At 39.4% G+C, this 25,341-nt stretch overlaps 1 protein-coding gene across 9 annotated transcripts in view; it reads left to right on the top strand.

The window, feature by feature from the left end:
- VPS8 (VPS8 subunit of CORVET complex) overlaps positions 1–25,341 on the top strand; it is a 353,273-nt gene that overhangs the window by 294,551 nt on the left and 33,381 nt on the right. For all 9 annotated transcript variants that reach the window (XM_064366881.1, XM_064366879.1, XM_021674475.2 and 6 more), the window contains one exon: positions 17,120–17,173. In XM_064366881.1, the coding sequence (XP_064222951.1) occupies positions 17,120–17,173 (54 nt within the window). The remainder of the gene's footprint in view (positions 1–17,119; positions 17,174–25,341) is intronic.

Raw genomic sequence — 25,341 nt, forward strand, 5'->3', positions numbered from 1 at the left:
GCCTTTTTTTAAGCAGGCAGTGGAGCAGAGTTTGAATCTACTGCCTGACAGTTTTCAGGGGAGCAGAACTTGACAACACGAGGGCTTCAGTGTGGAGAAGTTACTGGGACTGGGACTTGATCATTGTGCTGTACTCAGCTCTACTTCCTCTTTGAAGTAGTATCTTCTGCTTCCTGTTCCTTCCTCTGCGCTACCCTATCCTATAGTTGGCCTTCAGATCACATAGTAAAAAGTTGGGCCTGTTACTTTTCTCTTTGTTTCATCAGCCATCGGCATTGTATTAGAAGCAGAGGCTGGACTAACTTCTCTCCAGATAACAGTGTAGAACTTCTGCTCTCCATCGTAGCCTTTCCATTTATCCTTTCCCCCAGTTTGCATTGAACAGTGTGGTGGGTACTGTGCCAGGTGCCCGGGGATACAGTGGTAGACAAGGCAAACATGGTCTTGTCTTGCAGAGTTTAAGTCGATGAAATGATAAACAGATTTTTGACCAAGTACTCAAAAATTGTCTACGCATGTCCTTTTCCCACTTTTTGATGGGGTTCCTTTTTTCTTGCTCATTTGTTTGAGTTTTTTGTAGATTCTGGACGTTAGTCCTTTGTTGAATGCATGGTTTGTAAATATTTCCCCCCACTCTGTGGCTTGTCTGTTTACTCTGCTGATTATTTCTTTTCTGTGCAGAAGCTTTTTAGTTCAATTAGGATCCATTTATTTATTTTTGGGGTTTTTTTTTGTTTTTGGTTTTTTTTTTTTTTTGCATTTGCTTTTGGGTTCTTGGTGACAGTCTTTGCCTAAGCCAATGTCTAGAAGGGTTTTTCCGATGTTATCGTCTAGAATTTTTATGGATTCAGGTCTTAGATTTAAGCCTTTGATCCATCTTGAGTTGATTTTTGTATTAAGTGAGAGATGAGGATTCCGTTTCATCCTCCTACACGTGGCCTGCCAGTTATCCCAGCACCGTTTGCTGAACAGGGTGTCCTTTCCCCACTGTATGTTTTTGTATGTTTTGTCAAAGGTCAGTTAGCTGTAAGTATTTGGTTTTCTGTCTGATTTCTCTACTCTGTTCCATTGGAACAGCACCATGCTGTTTTGGTAACTATAGCCTTGTAGTATAGATTGAAGTTGGGTAATGTGATGCCTGCGGATTTGTTCTTTTCTTAGTATTGCTTTGGCTCTTTTTTGGTTCCATATGAATTTTAGGATTCGTTCTCTAGTTCTATGAAGAATGATGATGGTATTTTGATGCAAATTGCATTGAATCTGTAGATTGCTTTTGGCAGTATGGTCATTTTCACAATTTTGATTCTACCCATCCATGAGCATAGGCTATATTTCCATTGTTTGTGTCATCTATCATTTCTTTCAGCGGTGTTCTGTAGTTTTCCTTGTAGAGATCTTTCACCTCCTTGGTGGGTATATTCCTAAGTATTTTATTTATTTATTTTTGCAGCTATTATAAAAGGGATTGAGTTCTTGATTCTCAGCTTGGTCATTGTTGGTGCATAGCAGTGCTGCTAATTTGGGTATGTTAATTTTGTATCCTAAATCTTTATTGAAATCTTTTGTCAGATTTAGGAGCTTACTGGATGAGTCTTTAGGGTTTTCTAGGTATACAGTCACGTCATCAGCAAACAGTGATGGTTTGACATCCTCTTTACCTATTAGGATGCCCTTTACTTCTTTCTCGTGTCTGCTCTGGCTAGGACTTCCAGTACTATGTTGAACAGAAGTGATGAAAGTGGGCATCCTTGTCTTGTTCCAGTTCTCAGGGGCAACCATTTTAAAATTGGATCCACACATCAGCAGCAGGTCTGTTTCTGAGGCTGTCCCATTCTGCAGGACGGGAGAGATAACCCAACATTTTTGTTAACAGGAAGCTTCAGTAAGAGCAAATCTAGATGCTTTCTTGTAATTGTATAGAAGATAGAATGAGAACTATTTTGTTTTTTCTTAAATTTTCCTCTAGCTGTCTGTGTCCCTTGATTTTCTTGCATAAGATATTGTAAAAGATCTAGTGGGTTAGGTAATATAATAAGGAAGACGATATGAAATGTATCAAATACATTTATTAGATGTTTTTATGTTAAGTTAGTCTTTACACAAAGTTATGAGGGTGGTATCTTCCTTATTTTACAGCTAAAGGAACTATCTGTAGCTCAGAGTGTGAGGGCCAATATTTGAACTCAAGTTTGCAAACCATCATTACCCCCAATTATCCTACCACCAGCCTGTTCTGTTTTTATTCTGGCTTTATTGAAACCTGGTAAAGCTGATTTTTAAAATATATCCATACCATATTGGCAGTCTTTTTTTTTTTTTTTTTTTTTTTTTTGAGACGGAGTCTCGCTCTTGTTACCCAGGCTGGAGTGCAATGGCGCGATCTCGGCTCACCGCAACCTCCGCCTCCTGGGTTCAGGCAATTCTCCTGCCTCAGCCTCCTGAGTAGCTGGGATTACAGGCACGCGCCACCGTGCCCAGCTAATTTTTTTGTATTAATAGAGACGGGGTTTCACAATGTTGACCAGGATGGTCTCGATCTCTCGACCTCATGATCCACCCGCCTCGGCCTCCCAAAGTGCTGGGATTACAGGCTTGAGCCACCGCGCCCAGCCGGCAGTCTTAATTAAGATTTCTCACCATTGTGTGAACCATTCACATTTCCAGTTATAAGAAAATTCAAAATGAAAATACTAATTCTACTATGATGGTTTTTTATTAAATTTTGTTATATGAAAGTTTTACTTTGCTCTCTTAATTTCCTTTTAAAATCTGTCATCCCTGGTTCAGTTCCTACACAGTGCATGGAGATTAGCACCAGGGGCCATCAAGCCGAGACAGCCAGTCGGCTTCCACCTGTTGCTCTCTGCACCTAGAAGGTGGCGAATGCATTGGGATCCCCTCACTACCTTTGCAATGCCATCCTCTATCAAACGGCTTTTTGTTTCATCTTTTTCCAAGACTTGAGATAATTAACTTTTACTTCTTCAGTTTCTGACTCCAGCTCAACAGGATGCAATAGTTACCCTCAAAACTGTGATCATGGCAGTTAAAGTCTTGAGTCTTCCCGCCACTTCTGTCTCACTTCTTTTTTTAATAACTGGTCAATATATACAACCAATAATTCAGACATATTAGTTATCTGGCAACAGGTCACATAGATGTGATGGGGGTTATTCCCCAGAAAGCTTGCTTTCCTCTGGAATAAGCACTTTTAGTCTTCCAAAAAAAAAAGGAGAAATGACCCAAATTACTTTCTTTCCCTATCTCCCCTCCTTCTCCTTCCCCCAGGCTCACTGAAAATCAGGTCTATAGAATAGGCCTTGTAAATCTATCTGATTCTCTTTCTGATTTCTCTACGTATTACCCACAGGAGAAACTAATTTCAGCTGAAGTGCTTAACATTCTAGTATATTTTCGTAACAAACATTTCTCACTTATATTAATACAATCAAATAAGTTAAATTTCACCTTTGATTATTCCTTTATTAAATTCAGTGTAGCAGATAACCATATTCATTAGCATTGATTAGCATGAGAAGAAATTACCTTGCTGTTAATTGTTTAAAAAATAGTAATTGTTAGTTTTTAATTATTAATTACATTTAATAGTAATTGTTAGTTTTAATTTAAGTGTTAGTAATTATCAACAGGCAACTTGATATAAATTTAAAGAAAAAGAACTAATATTTGGTAGATTTCAGTTATTAATAGGGCTTGGAGTTCTTGAGAGTAGGTAATAAGCTAACACATTGTTATGTACCAGAACGTTCAAGTTGTTATTCCTTTTAAAACTTAAAAAGCAAGAGTATTCTTAGACACTCATTAGGGAGCTTCTTATGGTATTGCTCAAAATCAACTGAGTTTTTCTCCATTACTTGGAATTGGTTTTATTTTTTGGTGTTTAGAGTTTTCTAGGAAAATATTTTGTTTTTTGGGGTAAATGTATAAATAATGTCAGGAGGAAGAATTAACAACTTCCAAGTAATTATTCAGTAAATGATATTTATGTTCACTAGTCATAATTTTCTAGTAACCATTACACATTGCTTATTTATTTTGAATTCCCACTTTAATTGGAGATTAAATTTACGTGTCATTTAATGAAATAGGAAAAGTGACATTAAAACCTGTTTTCATTTGTCCATTTTAAAAGAATATTAGCTCTCTGATATAAATAGGTCATATCAATACTGTATTACCATAATTAAATATGTATTACTATAATTAAACCAAATACTAAAAAATGAGATTTCAGTGTTCAACAGTAGCGGCATTTCTCAAAAGAGTATCTTCAACATTAAACTTATAAATTAAATGAAGATTTTCTTTAGATGGAATCTCGCTCTGTCTCCAGGCTGAAGTGCAGTGGCGTGATCTCAGCTCACTGCAACCTCCGCCTCCGGGGTTCAAGCAATTCTCCTGCCTCAGCCTTCCAAGTAGCTGGGATTACAGGCACGTGCTACCATGCCCAGCTAATTTTTTGTATTTTTAGTAGAGACAGGGTTTCACAATGTTGGCCAGGGTGGTTTCGATCTCTTGACCTCTTGATCTACCCGCCTTGTGATCCACCCGCCTCAGCCACCCAAAGTGCTGGGATTATAGGCGTGAGCCACCGCTCCTGGCCTAAACAAAGATTAATGTGTCTCAGAAGTGCATAGAGATGATTTATCTTCCCAATATAAATGCAGCATTTTGAGGAGACTTTTGCCCATTTTACAATCGTCTTGTTAGTAAGCTGTAGTGCTTAGTGATTCATTACTTCAGCCGGTATTTAATGTATGCCTACACTGAGCCAAACACTATTCCTGGTATGAGTGTACATTGGTGAACAAAAAAATAACCACAGTTCCCACTGTCATGTAGTTTGCCATCTAGTAAGGGAGCTGGCCATAAATAATTAGGTAAATAAGCATTATATCAAATACGTAGTTTCAAATTGTCATAGGTACATAATTGGCATAAAGGGAAGGAGTAGACTATTATAGGGAGAATAACATGAGGGAAACCTACTTTAGATTAGGTGGTTAGGGAATCTTTATATGCAGAGATAATATGTAAGCCAAGACTTGAAGGCTAAGATGGTAGCAGCCATGTGAAAAACATTTCAGGCAAGAGAGAGCAGCAAGCACAGAGGAGCTGAGGAGGCAGATGACTTGTTCGAGGAACTGAAAAAAGATCCGCAGCAGGAACGTGATTCCTAAAAGGGAAGATGGCCAGGAATGAAGTTGAAGTGGTAGATAGGGCCTGGTTAGCCTCAAAGACCCTGGTCAGGTGTTTGGTTTTTATTCCTGGGAAACATTCAGTGGTGATCGCAGCTGCAAAAAATGAATAGATGGCCATATCCGCATCACCAGCCCTGTTCTCGTTCATTCTCCAGAGCTGTATTACATTCAGACTTTTGAAGTGCCATAAATTTCTATACTTTCCCTTTGATACAGAAAAATCTTCATATAAACAAAGAGACCTAAAGATGAAAATAATACCAAGAAATTGTTTTTAGTATTTTAATAGAACTAAGGCTTTGATGGAAATACGAGATAAGGACATAAAAAATCCTGTCTTCCAATAAAATTTGAAAAAAAATGCAATTTTACCAGTGATCAAAGAAATGCAAGCTAAATCAACTATATGATGCCTTTTTTTTTCTTTTTGCTTATTAAGCTGGCAGATATTTAAAAATACATAATTAAATTGAAATGCTTTAAAAATACCTATGCATTTACATTGATAAGGATGTAAGGAGACAGATACTTTAATGCACTGCTAGTGGGAATCCATATTTGTATAAGTCCACAATCCCTTGTCTGAGTCACTTTGGCCAGATATGTTTCAGAATTCAGAAGTTTTTGGATTTTATAAATGTAATACGAAGACTTCCACTTCAGGAAAAGATGCATTTGGGGGTTTCTGGGGGAGGAAAGGGACAAAATATATGAAATAATGGTTCATAAGACATTGGACACCAGGCAGTGAAAAATAGTGACCCTGAAAGACAAGAAACAAATGACATAAACCCTAGGATTTCTACCAAATTACTCCCTGGAGAAAGTTTTCACGCCATGACTCAGAGAGGGAGAACCAAGGCAGAATTTAGTCTCTCTGGGTCAAGGAGACAGAACTCAGAGTCCAGGAAAGACAAGGTGGCTAGAGTTTAGAGAGAGAGAGAAAGTTTACAGGATGGAGTATTATGGAGAGAGAGTTTACAGGATGGAGTATTATGGAGGGAGAGTTTACAGGATGGAGTATTATGGAGAGAGAGAGTTTACAGGATGGAGTATTAAGGAGAGAGAGTTTACAGGATGGAGTATTATGGAGAGAAAGTTTACAGGATGGAGTACTATGGAGAGAGAGAGTTTACAGGATGGAGTATTAAGGAGAGAGAGTTTACAGGATGGAGTATTATGGAGAGAGAGTTTACAGGATGGAGTATTATGGAGAGAGAGAGTTTACAGGATGGAGTATTATGGAGAGAGAGAGTTTACAGGATGGAGTATTATGGAGAGAGAGTTTACAGAATGGAGTATTATGGAGAGAGAGAGTTTACATGATGGAGTATCATGGAGAGAGAGTTTACAGGATGGAGTATTATTAAGAGAGAGAGTTTACAGGATGGAGTAATATGAAGAGACAGAGTTTACAGGATGGAGTATTATGGAGAGAGAGAGTTTACAGGATGGAGTATTATGGAGAGAGAGAGTTTACAGGATGGCGTATTATTGAGAGAGAGAGTTTACACAATGGAGTGTTATGGAGAGAGAGAGTTTACAGGATGGAGTATTATTAAGAGAGAGAGTTTACAGGATGGAGTATCATGGAGAGAGAGTTTACAGGATGGAGTATCATGGAGAGAGAGTTTACAGGATGGAGTATTATGGAGAGAGAGTTTACAGGATGGAGTATCATGGAGAGAGTTTACAGGATGGAGTACTATTAAGAGAGAGAGTTTACAGGATGGAGTATTATGGAGAGAGAGTTTACAGGATAGAGTATTATGGAGAGAGAGAGTTTACAGGATAGAGTATTATGGAGAGAGAGAGTTTACAGGATGGAGTATTATATATAGAGAGAGTTTACAGGATGGAGTATTATGGAGAGAGAGAGTTTACAGGATGGAGTATTATGGAGAGAGAGTTTACGGGATGGAGTATCATGGAGAGAGAGTTTACACAATGGAGTATTATGGAGAGAGAGAGTTTACACAATGGAATATTATTAAGAGAGAGAGTTTACAGGATGGAGTAATATGGAGAGAGGGAGTTTACAGGATGGAGTATTATGGAGAGAGAGTTTACAGGATGGAGTATCATGGAGAGAGAGTTTACAGGATGGAGTATTATTAAGAGAGAGAGTTTACAGGATGGAGTATTATGGAGAGAGAGAGTTTACAGGATGGAGTATTATTGAGAGAGAGTTTACACAATGGAGTATTATGGAGAGAGAGAGTTTACAGGATGGAGTATTATTAAGAGAGAGAGTTTACAGGATGGAGTATTATGGAGAGAGAGTTTACAGGATGGAGTATCATGGAGAGAGAGTTTACAGGATGGAGTATTATGGAGAGAGAGATAGAGTTTACAGGATGGAGTATTATGGAGAGAGAGAGTTTACAGGATGGAGTATTATTGAGAGAGAGAGTTTACACGATGGAGTATTATGGAGAGAGAGTTTACAGGATAGAGTATTATGGAGAGAGAGAGTTTACAGGATAGAGTATTATGGAGAGAGAGAGTTTACAGGATGGAGTATCATGGAGAGAGAGTTTACAGGATGGAGTATTATGGAGAGAGAGTTTACAGGATGGAGTATTATGGAGAGAGAATGTACAGGATGGAGTATTATGGAGAGAGAGAGAGTTTACAGGATGGATTATTATGGAGAGAGAATTTACAGGATGGAGTATTATGGAGAGAGAGAGAATTTACAGGATGGATTATTATGGAGAGAGAATTTACAGGATGGAGTATTATGGAGAGAGAGAGTTTACAGGATGGAGTATTATGGAGAGAGAGAGTTTACAGGATGGAGTATTATAGAGAGAGAGTTTACAGGATGGAGTATTATAGAGAGAGAGTGTACAGGATGGAGTATTACGGAGAGAGAGTTTACAGGATGGAGTATTATGGAGAGAGAATGTACAGGATGGAGTATTATGGAGAGAGAGAGAGTTTACAGGATGGATTATTATGGAGAGAGAATTTACAGGATGGAGTATTATGGAGAGAGAGAGTTTACAGGATGGAGTATTATGGAGAGAGAGAGTTTACAGGATGGAGTATTATAGAGAGAGAGTTTACAGGATGGAGTATTATAGAGAGAGAGTGTACAGGATGGAGTATTATGGAGAGAGAGTTTACAGGATGGAGTATTATGGAGAGAGAATGTACAGGATGGAGTATTATGGAGAGAGAGAGTTTACAGGATAGAGTATCATGGAGAGAGAGAGTTTACAGGATAGAGTGTTATGGAGAGAGAGAGTTTACAGGATGGAGTATTATAGAGAGAGAGTGTACAGGATGGAGTATTATGGAGAGAGAGTTTACAGGATGGAGTATTATGGAGAGAGAATGTACAGGATGGAGTATTATGGAGAGAGAGAGTTTACAGGATAGAGTATTATGGAGAGAGAGAGTTTACAGGATAGAGTATTATGGAGAGAGAGAGTTTACAGGATGGAGTATTATAGAGAGAGAGTGTACAGGATGGAGTATTATGGAGAGAGAGTTTACAGGATGGAGTATTATGGAGAGAGAATGTACAGGATGGAGTATTATGGAGAGAGAGAGTTTACAGGATAGAGTATTATGGAGAGAGAGAGTTTACAGGATAGAGTATTATGGAGAGAGAGAGTTTACGGGATGGAGTATTATATATAGAGAGAGTGTTTACAGGATGGAGTATTATAGAGAGAGAGTGTACAGGATGGAGTATTATGGAGAGAGAGTTTACAGGATGGAGTATCATGGAGAGAGAGTTTACAGGATGGAGTATCATGGAGAGAGAGAGTTTACAGGATGGAGTATTATAGAGAGAGAGTTTACAGGATGGAGTATTATGGAGAGAGAGTTTACAGGATGGAGTATCATGGAGAGAGAGAGTTTACAGGATGGAGTATTATGGAGAGAGAGAGTTTACAGGATGGAGTATTATGGAGAGAGAGTTTACAGGATGGAGTATCATGGAGAAAGAGAGTTTACACGATGGAGTATCATGGAGAGAGAGAGTTTACAGGATGGAGTATCATGGAGAAAGAGAGTTTACACGATGGAGTATCATGGAGAGAGAGAGTTTACAGGATGGAGTATCATGGAGAGAGAGAGTTTACAGGATGGAGTATTATGGAAAGAGAGTTTACAGGATGGAGTATCATGGAGAAAGAGAGTTTACACGATGGAGTATCATGGAGAGAGAGAGTTTACAGGATGGAGTATCATGGAGAGAGAGAGTTTACAGGATGGAGTATTATGGAAAGAGAGTTTACAGGATGGAGTATCATGGAGAGAGAGAGTTTACAGGATGGAGTATTATGGAAAGAGAGTTTACAGGATGGAGTATTATTGAGAGAGAGAGTTTACAGGATGGAGTATTATTGAGAGAGAGAGTTTACAGGATGGAGTATTATGGAGAGAGAGTTTACAGGATGGAGTATCTGTGGAGAGAGAGGGCTCCATAGATCTGCAGAAGGTAACTTTTGAGTGTTCATTTGAGTGCTTACCACTTGCTTATTCACTGTGTGAGGAAACTACTTGAGGTCAAAAATAAAAAAAGCAAGGAAAGGAAAAAGAAGAAAAAGTGCCACCCAAAAGGATTAGGTTAAACAATGTCACAGGCTCACAAAGAGCCAGATGTAGTGCTTGCTCCTACCAGCCAGCCTGGAAATCACAAGGTACTATTGAGAGTACTAGGTAAATTCTTAGCCTCAGTAGTGGGGAAAAAAATTAACTGCTGCTTTGATCTTACCTAACAAAGCTTAAAAGCAAAAACCAAAAAGATAAAACTATTTCCCAGTATTGTACCCACATCTCAGAGCAGAGCTCAAGAATGTATAAAGAATTATAAATATATCCAATACCCAACAAGATAGAATTCACAATGTCTGGTATTTGATCAAAAATGACTAGGCATGGAAAGTAGCAGGAAAACACAAGCCATGATAATGAGGGGAAAAATCAACCCATTGAAACTCACACAGAAATGACCCAGATAATAAAATTAGCAGACAAGGACATGTAAAGTTATAATTGTATTCCAAATGTTCAAGAAGCTAGAAGAACAATTAAACACATCAAATGGAAATAGGGAATTTAGAATCAGTAGAACATCTTGAGATTTAAACTACAGTGTCTGAGATGAAGAATATACTAGATTAATAGAATGGGCATTGGAGCAGAAATGATTAGTGAACTTAACAATATAGCAGTAGAAACTATCCCAAATCAAACACAGAGAGAAAAAAAGACTAAACAGAAATGAACAGGGCTTGGTGCAGTGGCTCATGCCTGTAATCCCTGCACTTAAGGAGGCCAAGGCAGGAGGATCACTTGAGTCCAGGAGTTTTAGACCAGTCTGGGCAACATGGTGAGACCCTGTCTCTACAGAAAATTTTTAAAATTAGCTGAATGTGGTGGCACATGTCTGTGGTCCCAGCTACTCAGGAGCTGAGGCAATAAGGTAACTTGAGCCCAGAAGGTCAAGGCTGCAATGAGCTATGATTGTGCCACAGGACTCCAGCCTGGGCAACAGAGCGCAACTCTATCTCAAAAAAGAGAAAAGAAAAAGAAATGAGTAGATAATTGATGAACTATGGAACAACTTCAAGTGGCCAAATATACATCTAATTGGAATCCTGGAAGAAGTAGGGACACAAGAGTACAAAAAAAATATTTGAAGAGATGTGATAGAATTCTAATTCCAGTAATAGCAGAGCAGCCTATGTTAGATGACCTTTCTGCCAATAATAATTATAAGCCCTAGGCAAACCATGAAAAAAAACATTGTTTAGAGAACAACTGGAAGCAGGCAGAAACTGTAGGGAATGCAGACCTTGAGAGAAGGGAAGCAAACTAGACAATCTCTACATTTAACCAGCTTTTCTCTAGGGTGCTTCTTGGCTTACCATGGAGTACTGGAGAGAAGAATTTGAATGGCAAGTCTCATTCATACTGGGCTAAAGAAAGAGAGGTCAAATTACAAGACTACCAAAGCAGCTCTAAACTAAGGGAGAAAATCTCAGAAAGAAGCATGCCACAGAAGAGGGAGCCCCAAGTTTTCTTTGCAGTTTTCCAAATTGTGTACAAACAGACAGTACTTTCAGAAAGCAGCATCAGGTACTAAAGAACTGAGCAGAGATTTCAGCAGCTGCCTGGTGCTGAGTTTTGAATGTAAATGTTGCTATGTTAGAGGGATTGATACATACTTCAAATTTTGTGTTGAAACTGCAGAAGGGGTATAGTTGAGGACTAAGGGATTTCCCAGGACTAAGGGCAAAAGCACATTAAATCCTAACAAAGCCAAAACCCAAACTATCATAGGATCAGTAAGAGGAAGAAGGAAAGTGTAACCCATAATCAAGAGAAAAAGCATCAGTAGAAGCAGACCTATGAATGACCCAGATGCTGGAGTTGGCAGTTAAGGACTTTAAAATAAAAATTATAAATATGTTAAATAATTAGTGGAAAAGATTAGCAGAATGATTGAACACATGGGGAAACCTCAGCACAGAAATAGAAACTCTGAAGTAAAACCAAGTGTAAATTGTAGAGCTAAAAAACATATCTAAAGTGAAAATTTTGTTAGATGTCAACAGCATTTCTAACACTGAGAAAAAAATTAGTAAATTTGAATACAGTTCAACAGAAATAATAATTGTAACTGAAGCACAGAGGCAAAAAGAATTGAATGTGAAAAAAAACTCTTGGTGACCTGTGAAACAGTATCTACAAGTCTATCATATATAAATTATAGATATATGTACATTATATATCTACAATTTATAAATATGATAGGCATATATATGAATATAATATATAACATAGAAACATAGAATATATATATATGAATATAATATATAACATACATAGAATATATATATGAATATATATAACATACATAGAATATATATATGAATATAATATATAACATACATAGAATATATATATATATATATGGATGGCTGGATTTCTGGAACATAAAGAGAAAGAGAATGGGAGCTGGGGACATTTGACCTAATAATAGCTGAAATTTTCCCAAATTTGGTAACAAACGTCAACCCATACAAAAAACTCAGCAAACCTCTAGCAGCATAAATGTAAAGGAAACCATACCCAGACACAGCATAGTCATAGTCAAACTGCTGAAACCAAAGATGAAGAAGAAATCTTCACAGGAGCCAAAGACAGTAATAATGATGGCTGCTTTCTCATTTTTTAAAGAAAAAAACGCAGGCCAGGAAACAATAAAATGGCATTTACAGTGCTAAAAAGTAAGTTAGTTTGGTACATATATTGTATATGACCTTCCTGGGTGGACTAGTCTTTATTTCATAATTACATGCTTTTGAGAGATACAAAGGATATAAATAGCCTCACTTTGGTTCAGGTCAAGTTTTGCTTCCAGATGACTTTTGGTGTGAAAAATATTTTTAAAACACTCCTTTCAGTTTCAGAGCTTTTTGGATTTCAGAATTATAGGAAAAGGATTTGTGGACCTATCTTACTTATCTGAAGAAAAAGTAGTAATATGTATTTTTAAATGGTTATACCTTTGAAGCAGGTACTTAGAAGAATCTGTCCAACAGAAATTATCAGGTTTGTGTGCCAAATGTTATATGCAAGGATACAACATTTTAAAAAATAATTTTTAAAAATTGAAAACAACCTAAATGTCCCAACAGCCTACAGTTGATTAAATGAGTCATGGTATGTCTAGGCAGTGAATGAACTGCTTTGTAGCCGTGAAAAATCATATTGTAAACCAAAAAAAAAAAAAAGAAAAGAAAAATCATATTGTGGAATAATACTGATATGTCGAAGTAAACATTCATAATATGCAACATAAAAAGACCACAAAGCAGTGATTCCAAATTTTAATAGCAGTTACTGCTGTGTGATTGGATTGTGCTTTTTATTTGCTTTGTTTGAGCTGTTATATTCCTTAAATTTCTGTCACTGAACATGTATTTCTTTTACAATCAGAAAAATTGTCTTTTTTTTTTTTTTTTTTTTTTTTTCATTTAAAAAGGCCTCACTCTGTTGCCTAAGCTGGAGTACGGTGGTGTGATCACAGTTCACTGCATCCTCAACCTCCAGGGCTCAAGCTGTCTATCCTCCCAACTCACCCTCCCAAGTAATTGAGACCTCAGGTTCACACCACCATGCCAGGCTAATTTTTAAATTTTTTGTGAAGATGGAGTTTTGACATGTTACCCACACTGGTCTCAAATTCCTGGGCTCAAGCCATCCTCCTGCCTTGACCTCCCAAATTGCTGGGATTAAAAGTATAAGCTACCATTCCTGGCTCTATTTAAAAAAAAAAAAAAAAAGACCAGGCATGGTGGCTCACACCTGTAATCCCAGCACTTTGGGAGGCCAAGGCAGGTGGATTACCTGAGGTCAGGAGTTCAAGACCAGCCTGATCAACATGGTGAAACCCCGTCTCTACTAAAAATATGGAAATTAGCTGGGTGTAATGTCATACACCTATAATCCCAGCTACTCAGGAAGCTGAGGCAGGAGAATCACCAGAACCTGGGAGGTGAAGGTTGCAGTGAGCTGAGATTGCACCATTGCACTCCAGTCTGGGCAACAACAGTGAGACTCCATCTCAAAAAAAACAAAAACAAAAACAAGGTGATAAAGAAGATACTCATATTGGTTTTAAACTTCAGCTCAGGTTGCTTGATTAAGTCAGGAATCATTTTATTAACAAAGATCACAAAAAGTTCAGCATTATTAAGCCCATAGCTTAGTGTATCATCCATATCCCCAGATCTAGTGTCTGCACACCTGGATTTAAAGTGTCTCTTTTAAGCTTCATTGCCTTTAAAAGTGTCTCTTTTAAGCTTCATTTCCAGAAGGAATCCTGTTAAATGAAAAACTAAGGCCTTTCATGAGGGATGCCATTTCTGTTGCCACTTCAAACATTCTCTGACTTAATTTCTGGAGAACAGCCTTCTCAGATAAATCGTCCACCACCACATCTAGTTCTTGGCTTGTTTTTGAAAGTCTGCAGATTCTTTCATGTGGTCATTTTTTTAAGCTTAAATGTCTACTTTACTTTGAAAATTTCTTTTCTCCCTTTTAAAAAAGAGCATACCAGAAGTTAAAACTGGATCATTTTTAGCAAGCTTCGTCATACATCTGGAGTGAATTCCAAAGTATTAATGTCATGGTATGTTTATAGCAAAGACTGTCAAGTCTAATTTTTGCAGATCTGCTAAATCTGAAAGGGCAGTCTGGATAGCTAGCAGTTTTGATTGTTGAGCTGAGGTACGTTTTCTAAAGTTATTCTTAGAATCAGAGGGGTTAAACAAAACCTGCAGTGTGGTCTTACTTGACTAGCAATGCGACGATGATAGGAAGTATCTTTATCATCTGTACTATAGGCTCTTATAATTAGAGTTGAAAGAGGCTTGAGATCCTGTAACTGCTTACCAGTATCTCCTTCTAGTCAGTATCTAGTATCTATTGAACTACTTACAGTAATAATTATATTCTGCCCTTGATATGGTTTGGCCATGTCCTCACCCAAATCTCATCTTGATTTGTAGTTCCCATAATCTCCATGTGTTGTGGGAAGGACCTGGTGGGAGGTGATTGAATCATGGGGGCGGTTACCCTCATGCTGTTCTTGTGATAGTGAGTGAGTTCTCACGAGATAAGGGGCTTTTCCCGTTTTGCTCCGCACTTCTCTCTCCTGCTGCCTTGTGAAGAAGGATGTGTTTGCTTCCCCTTCCACTATGATTGTAAATTTCCCGAGGCCTTCCCAGCCATGTGGAACTGTGAGTCAGTTAAACCTCTTTCCTTTATAAATTACCCAGTCACACGTATTTCTTAATAGCAGCATGAGAATGGACTAACACCCCTGTAAATTAATAAGCAGATATTCTGGTCTCTGTATATTTGATATTTTTGCTATAATTCACTGCTGAAACCCTATGGGCTAGGAATTTTCGTTGCAGAAAGATGTTTGATGACAAATTGAATTTCTTTTATAGATATAAGGCTATTCATATTTTCTGTTTTGGGTCCATTTTTGTAAGTTCTGTTTTTGAAGAATGTGTCCTTTTCATTTAATTTGTCAAGCGTATTGGCATAAAATTATTCACAATAGGCTTTTATCATTTTTTAAATATCTGTAAATGATATTGCATGTTATAATATATCCTCTTTCATAGCTGATACTGGTAATTTATATTCTCCTTTTCTTGATCAATCTCAATAGCAGATTATCACTTTTATTTAGCTTTTCAAAGAACCAATTTTGATTCTGATAATTTTCTCTTTTGTTTTGTTTGATTTTTATTTATCGATTTTTACTGCTCATTATTTCTTTTCTACTTAGTTTGGTTTTATTTTGATCTCTTTCTAGTTCCCTAAATTGGAAACTTGGATCCTTTATTTTAAACCTTTCTTATTTTCCAATATAACATATGGGCTGTAAATTCTTCTAACCACTGTTTTAGTTGTATGCTACAAATTTCTTTAAATGCTTTATTGAGGTATAATAATTGATATAAACTGGACATGTATAAAGTATGTAAATTTGACACATGTATACGTTCACGAATCTATCACCACAATCAAGATAATGACCCTACCCATCACCACCAAATATTTACTTAATCCCTCCCTCCTGTTCCCTGTCAACCACTGATTAGTTTTACAAACTAATTAAACAATAAATTAGTTTGCATTTTCTAAAGTTTTAGATTAATGAAACTGTAAAATATATATACTTTTTTAATCTGACTTCTTTCACTTAGCATATTTATTTGCACGATTGCATCATACATTTTTAAGCTATTGGCTGCATAGATGTTTAGCATTGTGTGTCTTCCTGATGAATTGACCCCTACATTATTATGGGATGACGTTTTTTATACTTGATAGTAGTGTTTGCTCTAAAATCTAGTGCTATCGGTGGGGCACAGTGGCTCACGCCTGTAATCCCAGCCTTCTGGGCACAGAGGCTGAGACAGGCAGATCACCTGAGTTCAGGAGTTCGAGATCGGCCTGGCCAATCTGGTGAAACCCTATCTCTACTAAATACAAAAAACTAGCCAGGCGTGGTGGCACATGCCTGTAATCCCAGCTACTTGGGAGGCTGAGGCAGGAGAATCACTTGAACCAGGAGGCAGTGGCTGCAGTGAGCCAAGATTGCACCATTGCACTCCAGCCTGGGCAACAAGAGTGAAACTCCATTTCAGTCAATCCATCAGTCAATCAATCAGTCATCTAGTGCTATCATGGTATATTTTTCCCATCCTTTTAATCTATTTGAGCCTTCATATTTAAATGGAGTGTTTCTTGTAGGCAGCATATAGTTGGGTCTTTTTGTCTTATCTAAAATCTCTTTCAGTTCTTCAAATATTTAAAGATATTTCTATACCATTAGTCTTTTTTTTCTTGGACTAAGCATCCTTTTATTACAGTTTGATACTTTTTCTAAATCCTTCACTATGGTCAAAGTCTTCTGTGCATGCTTTGCTTCAGAGGGATATTGCATCACAACAGATATTTTGAGTTGCCTTCTGCAAGAAAGACTGATTATTGCAGCATGTTATAGGCCCTTTCAGACAACATATTTTGTTTTTATTCAGTTGCTTAACATCATCACCAAAGATCCATTATCTATTTAGTTCCTCACCATTTGGTTAAAATCAGACTAGACCATCTGTCCCACTTTTCTTACCTGAATCAGATTTTTTTCTTGGTTCACTGCTGATTTTTTGATCTCCAGAAAAATTTCAAGGGGACTTAACACAAAATCTGTTAATTATTCCTCTGGAAATGTCTGTTTTATCTTAGTGATACCAATTCTAGTTGAATTATTTTGAATGTGAGTCAAACAAAACTAGACTATAACTAAAAAGATATTAAAATGTTTGTCTTTGTTTCCCCAGGTAAAAATGTCTCCATCATATCATCAGTCCAAAGGGGATCTCACTGGTAAAAAGGTGAGTTTGTTTTAAAGGCAAAAAACCAGTTCCTCCTTCTGTGTGTTTATTCTCCTGTGTTGAACACTGTTCTCAACATGGCAATGATTTTTAATCATCTTAATGCTGTTGAAGTTTCTTTCTGATGAGATGCTTTAATGACATGTCTCCAGGCCTCATTGGCTCTTCCAGAGAAACCAAGTTGGGTTTTGGTGTCAGCCTCCTAGCAGCTGTCAGTTTCTAGAATTTCCGTCTTCTAGACCAGGCATGGTGTCATGGTATCAATGAGTGGTAGCAGGTGAAAGATATTCAGAGAGGAGAGCTATATAGTTTGTCTTAATAATGTGCTTTTACTTCTAGAGAACTATGCCTAAAAACACTGGCCTGAGATATTAACACCACTGAGAAGGTCTTCAATAAATAGTGGTAGAAGAGAGCTCTCATGTTCCTGACTATAAGCTTTGTGACCACAGATAGGGCGTGACTGTTTTACACCCTATCTGAGCAATGCATAGATGATGTCAAGAGAACCACTAAAATTCTTTTCCTTTATCCAGCTGCAAAAGTGCAGTTGAAACATGGGGAAAAAAATGGACATTTGTGCTTGTTTCTTTCATTCTTTTTCTTTCTCTAGTAGTTGAATTTGTTTTTTTCCTTGTCCGTTTTTACAGTTTCAGCCAGCATTCGTATCAGTGAAGGATTGTAGAACAAAAATAACCACTTGCTGGCTCTGTTGACTAACAGCAGGTTTTAGCTTCAAAGCAATGTTCCCAAAATGGGTCCCTCTCCTCGGACTTCAGAATCCCCTGAGACTTTTTCAAAAGAGAAGAGAATAAAAATAAAATATGTTGTCTGAAAAGGCCTATAAGATGCTGCACATGAAAAATCTCCTTCACTCTTGTCAAGGCAGCAGGGGCAGGCAAGACCGAGGCAATGCTGTTGACACTTAGAGCCATCACACTGTGATGCGCAGAGCCGGCGCCTGTCAGTCTCACTCAGGAAACAGAAGAGGAAATGGGAATCCAGAGGGATTCCACTTTTTTTGTCTTTGCTCTCCGGTGTTAGCTATGGGACGAACTTCTAACATAGACATGTGCTTCGGATACCACCAGACTTGGGTTCAAAGATTTATTCTTCCACTTACTTATCTGAATGACCTTGTGTAAATTGGCCCCTCTGTTTCATCTTATATGAAATGGTGATGCTATCTCTCAGAATTGTCCTGAACATTAAATGAAATACTGTACTGTTTAAGAGTTTCACACTGTGTTTGACATACAGTAAGTACTCAAGCTGTTGTCGACACTAGTATTAAATGCAGGTCTCCCAGCTCCTCGTCAGACGTCCTCTTACTTTATCGTGCTCCTGGTATAATATTGTTCATTCGGCAAGTATCGTTGGCCCTTCACATTTGTGGGTGCTGCATCTGTGGATTCAACCAACCACAGATTGACGATATGGGGGGATAATGATAAAAAATAGTAATACAACAGTAAAAAACAGTGCAACTATTTACATTGTATTAGGTACTATAAGTAAGCTAAAGATGATTTAAAGTATATGACAGGATGTGCACTGGTTATATTCAAATACCTTGCCGTTTTCAAAGGACTTGAGCAGCCATGAATTTTGGTATCCATAGGAGGTCCCGGAGTAAATTCCCCGCAGGTACTGAGGGATGGCTGTATTTCTTTTTTTTTTTTTTTTTTGAGACGGAGTCTCACTCTGTTACCCAGGCTGGAGTGCAGTGGTGCCATCTTGGCTCACTGCAACCTCTGCCTCCCGGGTTCAAGCGATTCTCCTGCCTCAGCCTCCTGAGTAGCTGGGACTACAGGCATCCGCCACCACATCCAGCTAATTTTTTTGTATTTTTAGTAGAGATGGGGTTTCACTGTGTTGGCCAGGATGGTCTCAGTCTCCTAACCTCGTGATCCACCTGCCTCGGCCTCGCAAGGTGCTGGGATTACAGGCATGAGCCACCGTGCCTGGCCAGCTGTATTTCTTTACACCAGTTACTGAAATAAACAATGGACTAGAGATGAGAAATACAATCCTGATCTCAAAGACCTCAGCATTTATTGAGAAGAGTGGACAGGTAACCTTGACACATGCCGTGGAAGGTGCACGGGGTTCTTCTGTGAAGGCACCAGGGGAAGTCCTTGTTCTGAGCTGACTAAGCTCACTTAGTGCAGCTCTTACGTTCTTTATGGCAGAAAGCTCCATGAAGAACTTTGAGGAATGGTGAGCTCCTCCCCCACAACATTGTTATCACATTAGAGTGAGAGCAAATTCTGCCATGTATATGGGCATTTGTTAAATAAACACTCATTTAGAAATAGGATCACGCAACCTGTTTCCCAAACTTAGTAATGTCCCAGCTGTTTGTCATTTTGGGTGTCTGACCTCTGTCAGAGATGAGACAACATCACAGAAGCAGGATTCTGTTCCTCTTAGAATCAGCATCAGGCAAACAGAAGCTTCCCAGCCCGATGACTGGACACAGGTGAGCCGGGCAGCATTCCTTTGTGATCAGATGCAGACTTATTCCCGCTTTATGCAAAAGCTGGGACTATCTCAGAAATATTTTATTCAATCTACATATCTCAAATACCTTTTACTTTCTCAGTGAGAGTCCATTTCCAGTATTCACTGTGGTGATTTACAGGCTATTACTTTCACCAATAAAAATATTTCCATTTTTTAGCTACTGAGCCAAGTCGTAGTGTTGGTGAATACATGAATAGCTGAGGAGCTTTCCTTAGTAGCTGCCTTGTGGAGTTCATATTAGCTGGCTACTCCTGAAATATAGATTCTTAATTTGGGCCATTGACCATCCCTAATTTGAAGCCCAAACTAAGTAGCACATACTTCTGATCACACTGTCTATGTTGTCCATAGTTACTTCAAAATATATATCGTAGTAAGTGGCTATCCAAGATTAGGGGTCAGGAAAGGCTTCCCAGCAAAGGTAAACTCCAGCTAGCCTTAAGAAACAAGGGATACTTGGGAGGCTGAGGCAGGAGAATTGCTTGAACCCAGGAGGCGGAGGTTGTGGTGAGCCGAGATCGCGCCATTGCACTCCAGCCTGGGCAACAAGAGTGAAACTCTGTCTCAAAAAAAAAAAGAAACAAGGGAAGCAGTAACCGAGGCAGATAGAGGTGAGTATAGCACATTGTAGGAAATGGGAGTGGTTCTGCATGTCTTCTGCATAGTGTGAAAGCATGGAGAAGTCTGGTGAAAGATAAATGTGGGTTCAGACCACAAAGAGCGCCAGTCTGTGAAGTTTGCTTTCTATCTTGAGAATAAAGGTTTCCAGCAAAGGTAAGGTTAAAGGCAGAAAGACCAATTAGAAGAGTAAGACGGTTGTCCAGGCAAGAAAAAAGGTCCTAACCCAAGTCTGCGTTAATGGAATAAAGAGATTAGATAGATTCAAATATTAGCTACCTTTCCTCTCAGAAAACCCTGACACCCTCCGTAAGTCTGACTAAGTGTCCTTCCTTCCCTTGAGCTCATAGCACCCTGAATTAGTCCCTACCAACACGTTTACCTGGGTGGGTTGAGATTGCCCCTCTACATAATGCCCATCTTCCATTAGACCATAAGCCTCATGAGGGCAGAGCAGTAACCACATCAATCTTGTTTACTGTTGTATCCCTAACTCTAGGACAAAGTCATCACTCGGTCGTTGAATGAATGAGAGATATACAAAAGAGATTTCACAGGACTTCGTGATTGTTTTTGAGAAGTGAGGGGGGAAGGAAATTTCTGGCACTGATGACTAGAGGAAAAACAAATGAAACGTCATTGCTGTCCCAGGCTTGTCTCCCCAGCGTGGTCAGTTCCTTACTGAATCAGCAGTACTCAGAGTGAGATTTACCGGAAGACCAATGTGACACTCGACGCCTAATTATTACTTCTCTGGGTGTATGTCTTTTGTGGATATGCTTGTATGCGCATGTACATCTATGTATATGTTCTGGTTCTTATCCTTGAGCTACAGCCTCTCTTCCCAAAGTTGCACTGACAGATGGAAGCAGCAGTAGTGTCTGTTGAACAGAGTGACTGCCAAAGTGACATGTGTAAGAAACACAAAGGAAGCAGTCGCGTTCTTGATTTAGCCAAGAAGTCTCTGTTGACCGATAACTGAAGGAAGTGTTGGGTGACTCTGCTGTCAATATTGGCCCTGCCAAGAGCTGGATTCAAGTGCTAAGGAAACCAGAGTTGTGTTCTGTAGGACCCCGCTAACTTCCTGGGACGTCTTTTTAGGTGTGTCGTGTAGGAGTCACTCTTTAGAATGTCACTGTTCCACTCTGCTGCCGCGTGTCAGAGTGTGCATCACATTCCACAACATGTATCTTTTTTTTTTGAGATGGAGTCTCACTCTGTCACCCAGGCTGGAGTGCAGTGGTGCAATCTTGGCTCACTGCAACCTCAGCCTCCTGGGTTCAAGCAATTCTCCTGCTACAGCCTCCTGAGTAGCGTGGAGTACAAGCATACACCACCACACCCGGCTAATTTTTTTGTATTTTTAGGAGAAGGGGTTTCACGGTGTTGGCCAGGTTGGTCTCAGCCAGGCTGGTCTCAAACTCCTGACCTCAAATGATCCTCCCACCTCAGCTTCCCAGAGTTCTAGGATTACAGGCGTGAGCCACCACTCCCGGCCCACCACATGTATCTTTTTACAAGCATTTTGCATTGTAGATATTCTTTACAAAAGCTTTAGATTGGCAATATTTATTATATATAAAATTGGTAGAGATTTACTTTATGTATATAAAATTTCTTCTTAATGGGCTCTAATTGATAACTTCAGTAATGAAGTTGGAAGATACACATGGTTCTCTAGGACCTTTACAGTGTTTGATCGTGTATGATCAGAAATTTTAAAATCAGGAATCTTTGCCTTCAGATAAAATTGACATAAAAGCCCATTGCAAGGAACTCCCCAGGATGGATCCAAATGGGGGTGTTGACAATGTTTAAGGTGGATCAGGAGAGTTAGTTCAGAGCAGCATCTGACACCATTCAGCTCTGATGCACCTCTTCCTGATTACCGAAGAAACAGCAACCAAGAATTTTCACAGAAAAATTGGGTCTGTTACACTTATGATAACTAGAGAAAGCATTTTGTCTTATGTCTTGTTCACAGGTACATGGTTACCTCTCTGAGCAAGCCCTGGTTTTAGATCAGCTTTCTCTGCTGGCGTGTTTGCAGAAGCTGAGGGGCAGGTGCTCAGGCTGAAGACTGTCCTCAGGCCGGTGGGGCAACTGGAAGGTCCACAGTCGTTCTCCTTAGAGTAACTTCTCAAGTTAGGGACAATGCACAGGGAATGAGACAGTGGAAAGCCTTTCCAGCAGTTCTGTGAGTCCGTTCGGTAGAAGTTCCGCAGGCCTCTGGTAGTTACCAGGGTACAGAGGGACGAAGGACAGCGAAGAAATTTACTTCTCTCTCTCAGCACATTCACATGTTAATGGCGACTGAACTGGTGGGTGTCATAGCCAAGCCTCTTAGAAGTTGATTTTCAGTTTATTAAGTATTCAAGTAAGTTATAAGAATTTGGAGCCGATTTTTGGAGTTAAGAGACAGTATCTCACTGTGTTGCCCAGGCTGGAGTGAGTGCAGTGGCACAGTCATAGCTCACTGCAGCCTCAGACTCCTGGGTTCAAGCGCTTCTCCCACCTCAGCCTCCTGAGTGGCTGGGATTGTAGGCATGAGCCAGCAGGCCTGGCTGATTTTTCTTTCTGGTGGCTGTTCCAGGTGTTCTCATGAAGTAAAGTGTTTATAACCAACTCCCAGTCTTGCTGCTCACGTTAGCAATGTAGACAGCTATACCTGCTCGTCATTTTTGTTGAATTACAGCTTGGGTTTTTTTTGTTTTTGTTTTTGTTTTTTTGCTTTTCTTAAGGGAAAAAGCCTCACAAAGCCACTGTTTCCATAACAACTGGAAAAGCTGGCCACAGTGTCTCAGCTGGCTGGCCCTAAGAATGGCTGGTTGATAGTTTCACAAAAGTCAAGGGAAACATGAAATGAAGAAAGCACTGAGATAGATGCAGCATCTTCTAGCCATCACTTGATGGAGGCTTAAATAAAATAAAGATACATTCACCTTTTAATGTCTCACCCTTAACTCTTTCCTTCAAAGATGCGAGTTCTCATGAACAACAAAGTGATAGCCCGTGATGGATGTAGATGCTTCTTTCCCTAGAATATTTGTCTTAATAGGAACGTAACTCCAAATGTGACTTCAGTGCCTCTACTGAGGCCCCTCCAAAAGAGGAAACAGAGAACATGATTCGATCTTTGTTTTTGCATAGGCAGAGTTGGAGCCCTCAGCAAGGCAGCTGCCTTTTTATGCATGTGAAGAAGCTGGAGTCTATTGCCTTTAGACACCTGGAGGGCAGTGATCTGGAGGACACTAATTGGAGGGAAGCTCAGGCATCCTTAATTGTTGAGCGCACAGAACTGGTATGTGGGTAGCCACTGTGTGGGTGGACATGTCAGCGTGGTATGAGAATGTCATAACGGTAGAACCAGCTGTCCTGAGTGACACGACATTACCCACTACCAGAGGTGTTCGGTCGGTGACAAGATGTCTGTGGCTCAAAGCTCCTGCCGTGGGGCAGAGTTTGGACTAGTTGATGTTTAGATCCCTTGAAGCATTAAAATCTTAGGAGTCTATAGTTGTATTAAAAATGAGTTGCATGTTGTGAGTGATTTTAGTTAAAACTAAACAACCCAAACTAATAGAATGTGTTGTCTTTCAAAGAAAAATGTGGATTTATCTAAGGAGAGACTTTATTCAGAAGAATCATTGCAATAGAGGTGAGGGGGTTATTGCAGTAGAGGGAACGCTCCAACCGTAAGATCTGCGAGGGTCTCAAAGATCAGGCAGAAAGGACATTTATTTCATAAGAGGGGGCGGGTAAACGAAGCTGGAAAGAAGCAGGTGTGAAGGAGTGAGTGGAGGGAATGGACAGTTGATCAGAGATGCCTTTCCTCATGGTCAGCTGAATCTCAGAAGCAGCCCTTAAAGGAGAGATTCTGTACTCTGGGTCAGGCTGAGAATGGCTGAGTTCAGGGGCTTGGGGAAGGAAAGAAGCTTAACCAAAATGTGGTTGTCAGTTAATAAGCGTTTTGATTTTGTTAATAATTTTTGTAATTAATAGTCTCTGTTTCTTAGAGAAAAGTGGAGCAGTAAGCAGAGTTCCCACAGGTTCCCTTTCCCTCCCCACTCCCACGGTTGCCCGTATTACTAACATCTTGCATCAGTGCAATACACTTGTTATAATTTATGAGCCAACATTAATACATCACTATTAACTGAAGTCCATGGTTTACATGAGGGCTCACTCTCTGTTGTGTATTCTGTGAGTTGTGATAAATGTATAATGAAATGCATCCACCATTACAGCATCATACAGAATCACTTCACTGTGCCCAGATCCCTGTGCTCCACCTATTTAGCGTGCCTTCCTTCTCCCCAAACTGTTGGCAACTACTAATCTTTTTACCGTATCCATAGTTTTGCCTTTTTTTTTGAGATGGAGTTTAGCTCTTGTTACCCAGACTAGAGTGCAGTGGCGCAATCTTGGCTCACTGCAACCTCCACCTCCTGGGTTCAAACAATTCTCCTGCCTCAGCCTCCCGGGTAGCTGGGACTACAGGCACGCGCCACCACATCCAGCTAATTTTTGTATGTTTAGCAGAGATGGGTTTCACCATGTTGACCAGGATGGTCTTGATCACTTGACCTCGTGATCCACCCGCCTCGGCCTCCCAAAGTGCTGGGATTATAGGTGTGAGCCACCGCGCCCAGCCTAGTTTTGCCTTTTCTAGAATGTCATGTAATTGCATAGTATGTAGGCTTTCTAAATTGGTGCCTTTCACTTAGAAGTCAGCGTTTAGGATTCCTCAGTGTCTTCATGGCTTAGTAGCTCTTTTCTTTTTACCACTGAGTAATAGTCCGTTGTCTGGTTTTACTATGATTTATCCATTCACCTACTGCAGGACATCCTAGTTGCTGCTATGTTTTGACAGTTGTGACTAAAGCTGCAGTAAATATCCATATGTAGGATTTTGTATAAACATCTCAACTCATTTGTGTAAATACCTAGGAGCATGGTTGCTGGATTATATGGTAAGACTGACTTTACATTTTTTTAAATTGCCGAAGTGGCTGTGCCATTTA

Source organism: Aotus nancymaae, unplaced genomic scaffold (assembly GCF_030222135.1).
Source record: "Aotus nancymaae isolate 86718 unplaced genomic scaffold, 86718_ANA_hifiasm-v0.15.2.pri h1tg000067l, whole genome shotgun sequence".
NCBI classification, from domain to species: domain Eukaryota; kingdom Metazoa; phylum Chordata; class Mammalia; order Primates; family Aotidae; genus Aotus; species Aotus nancymaae.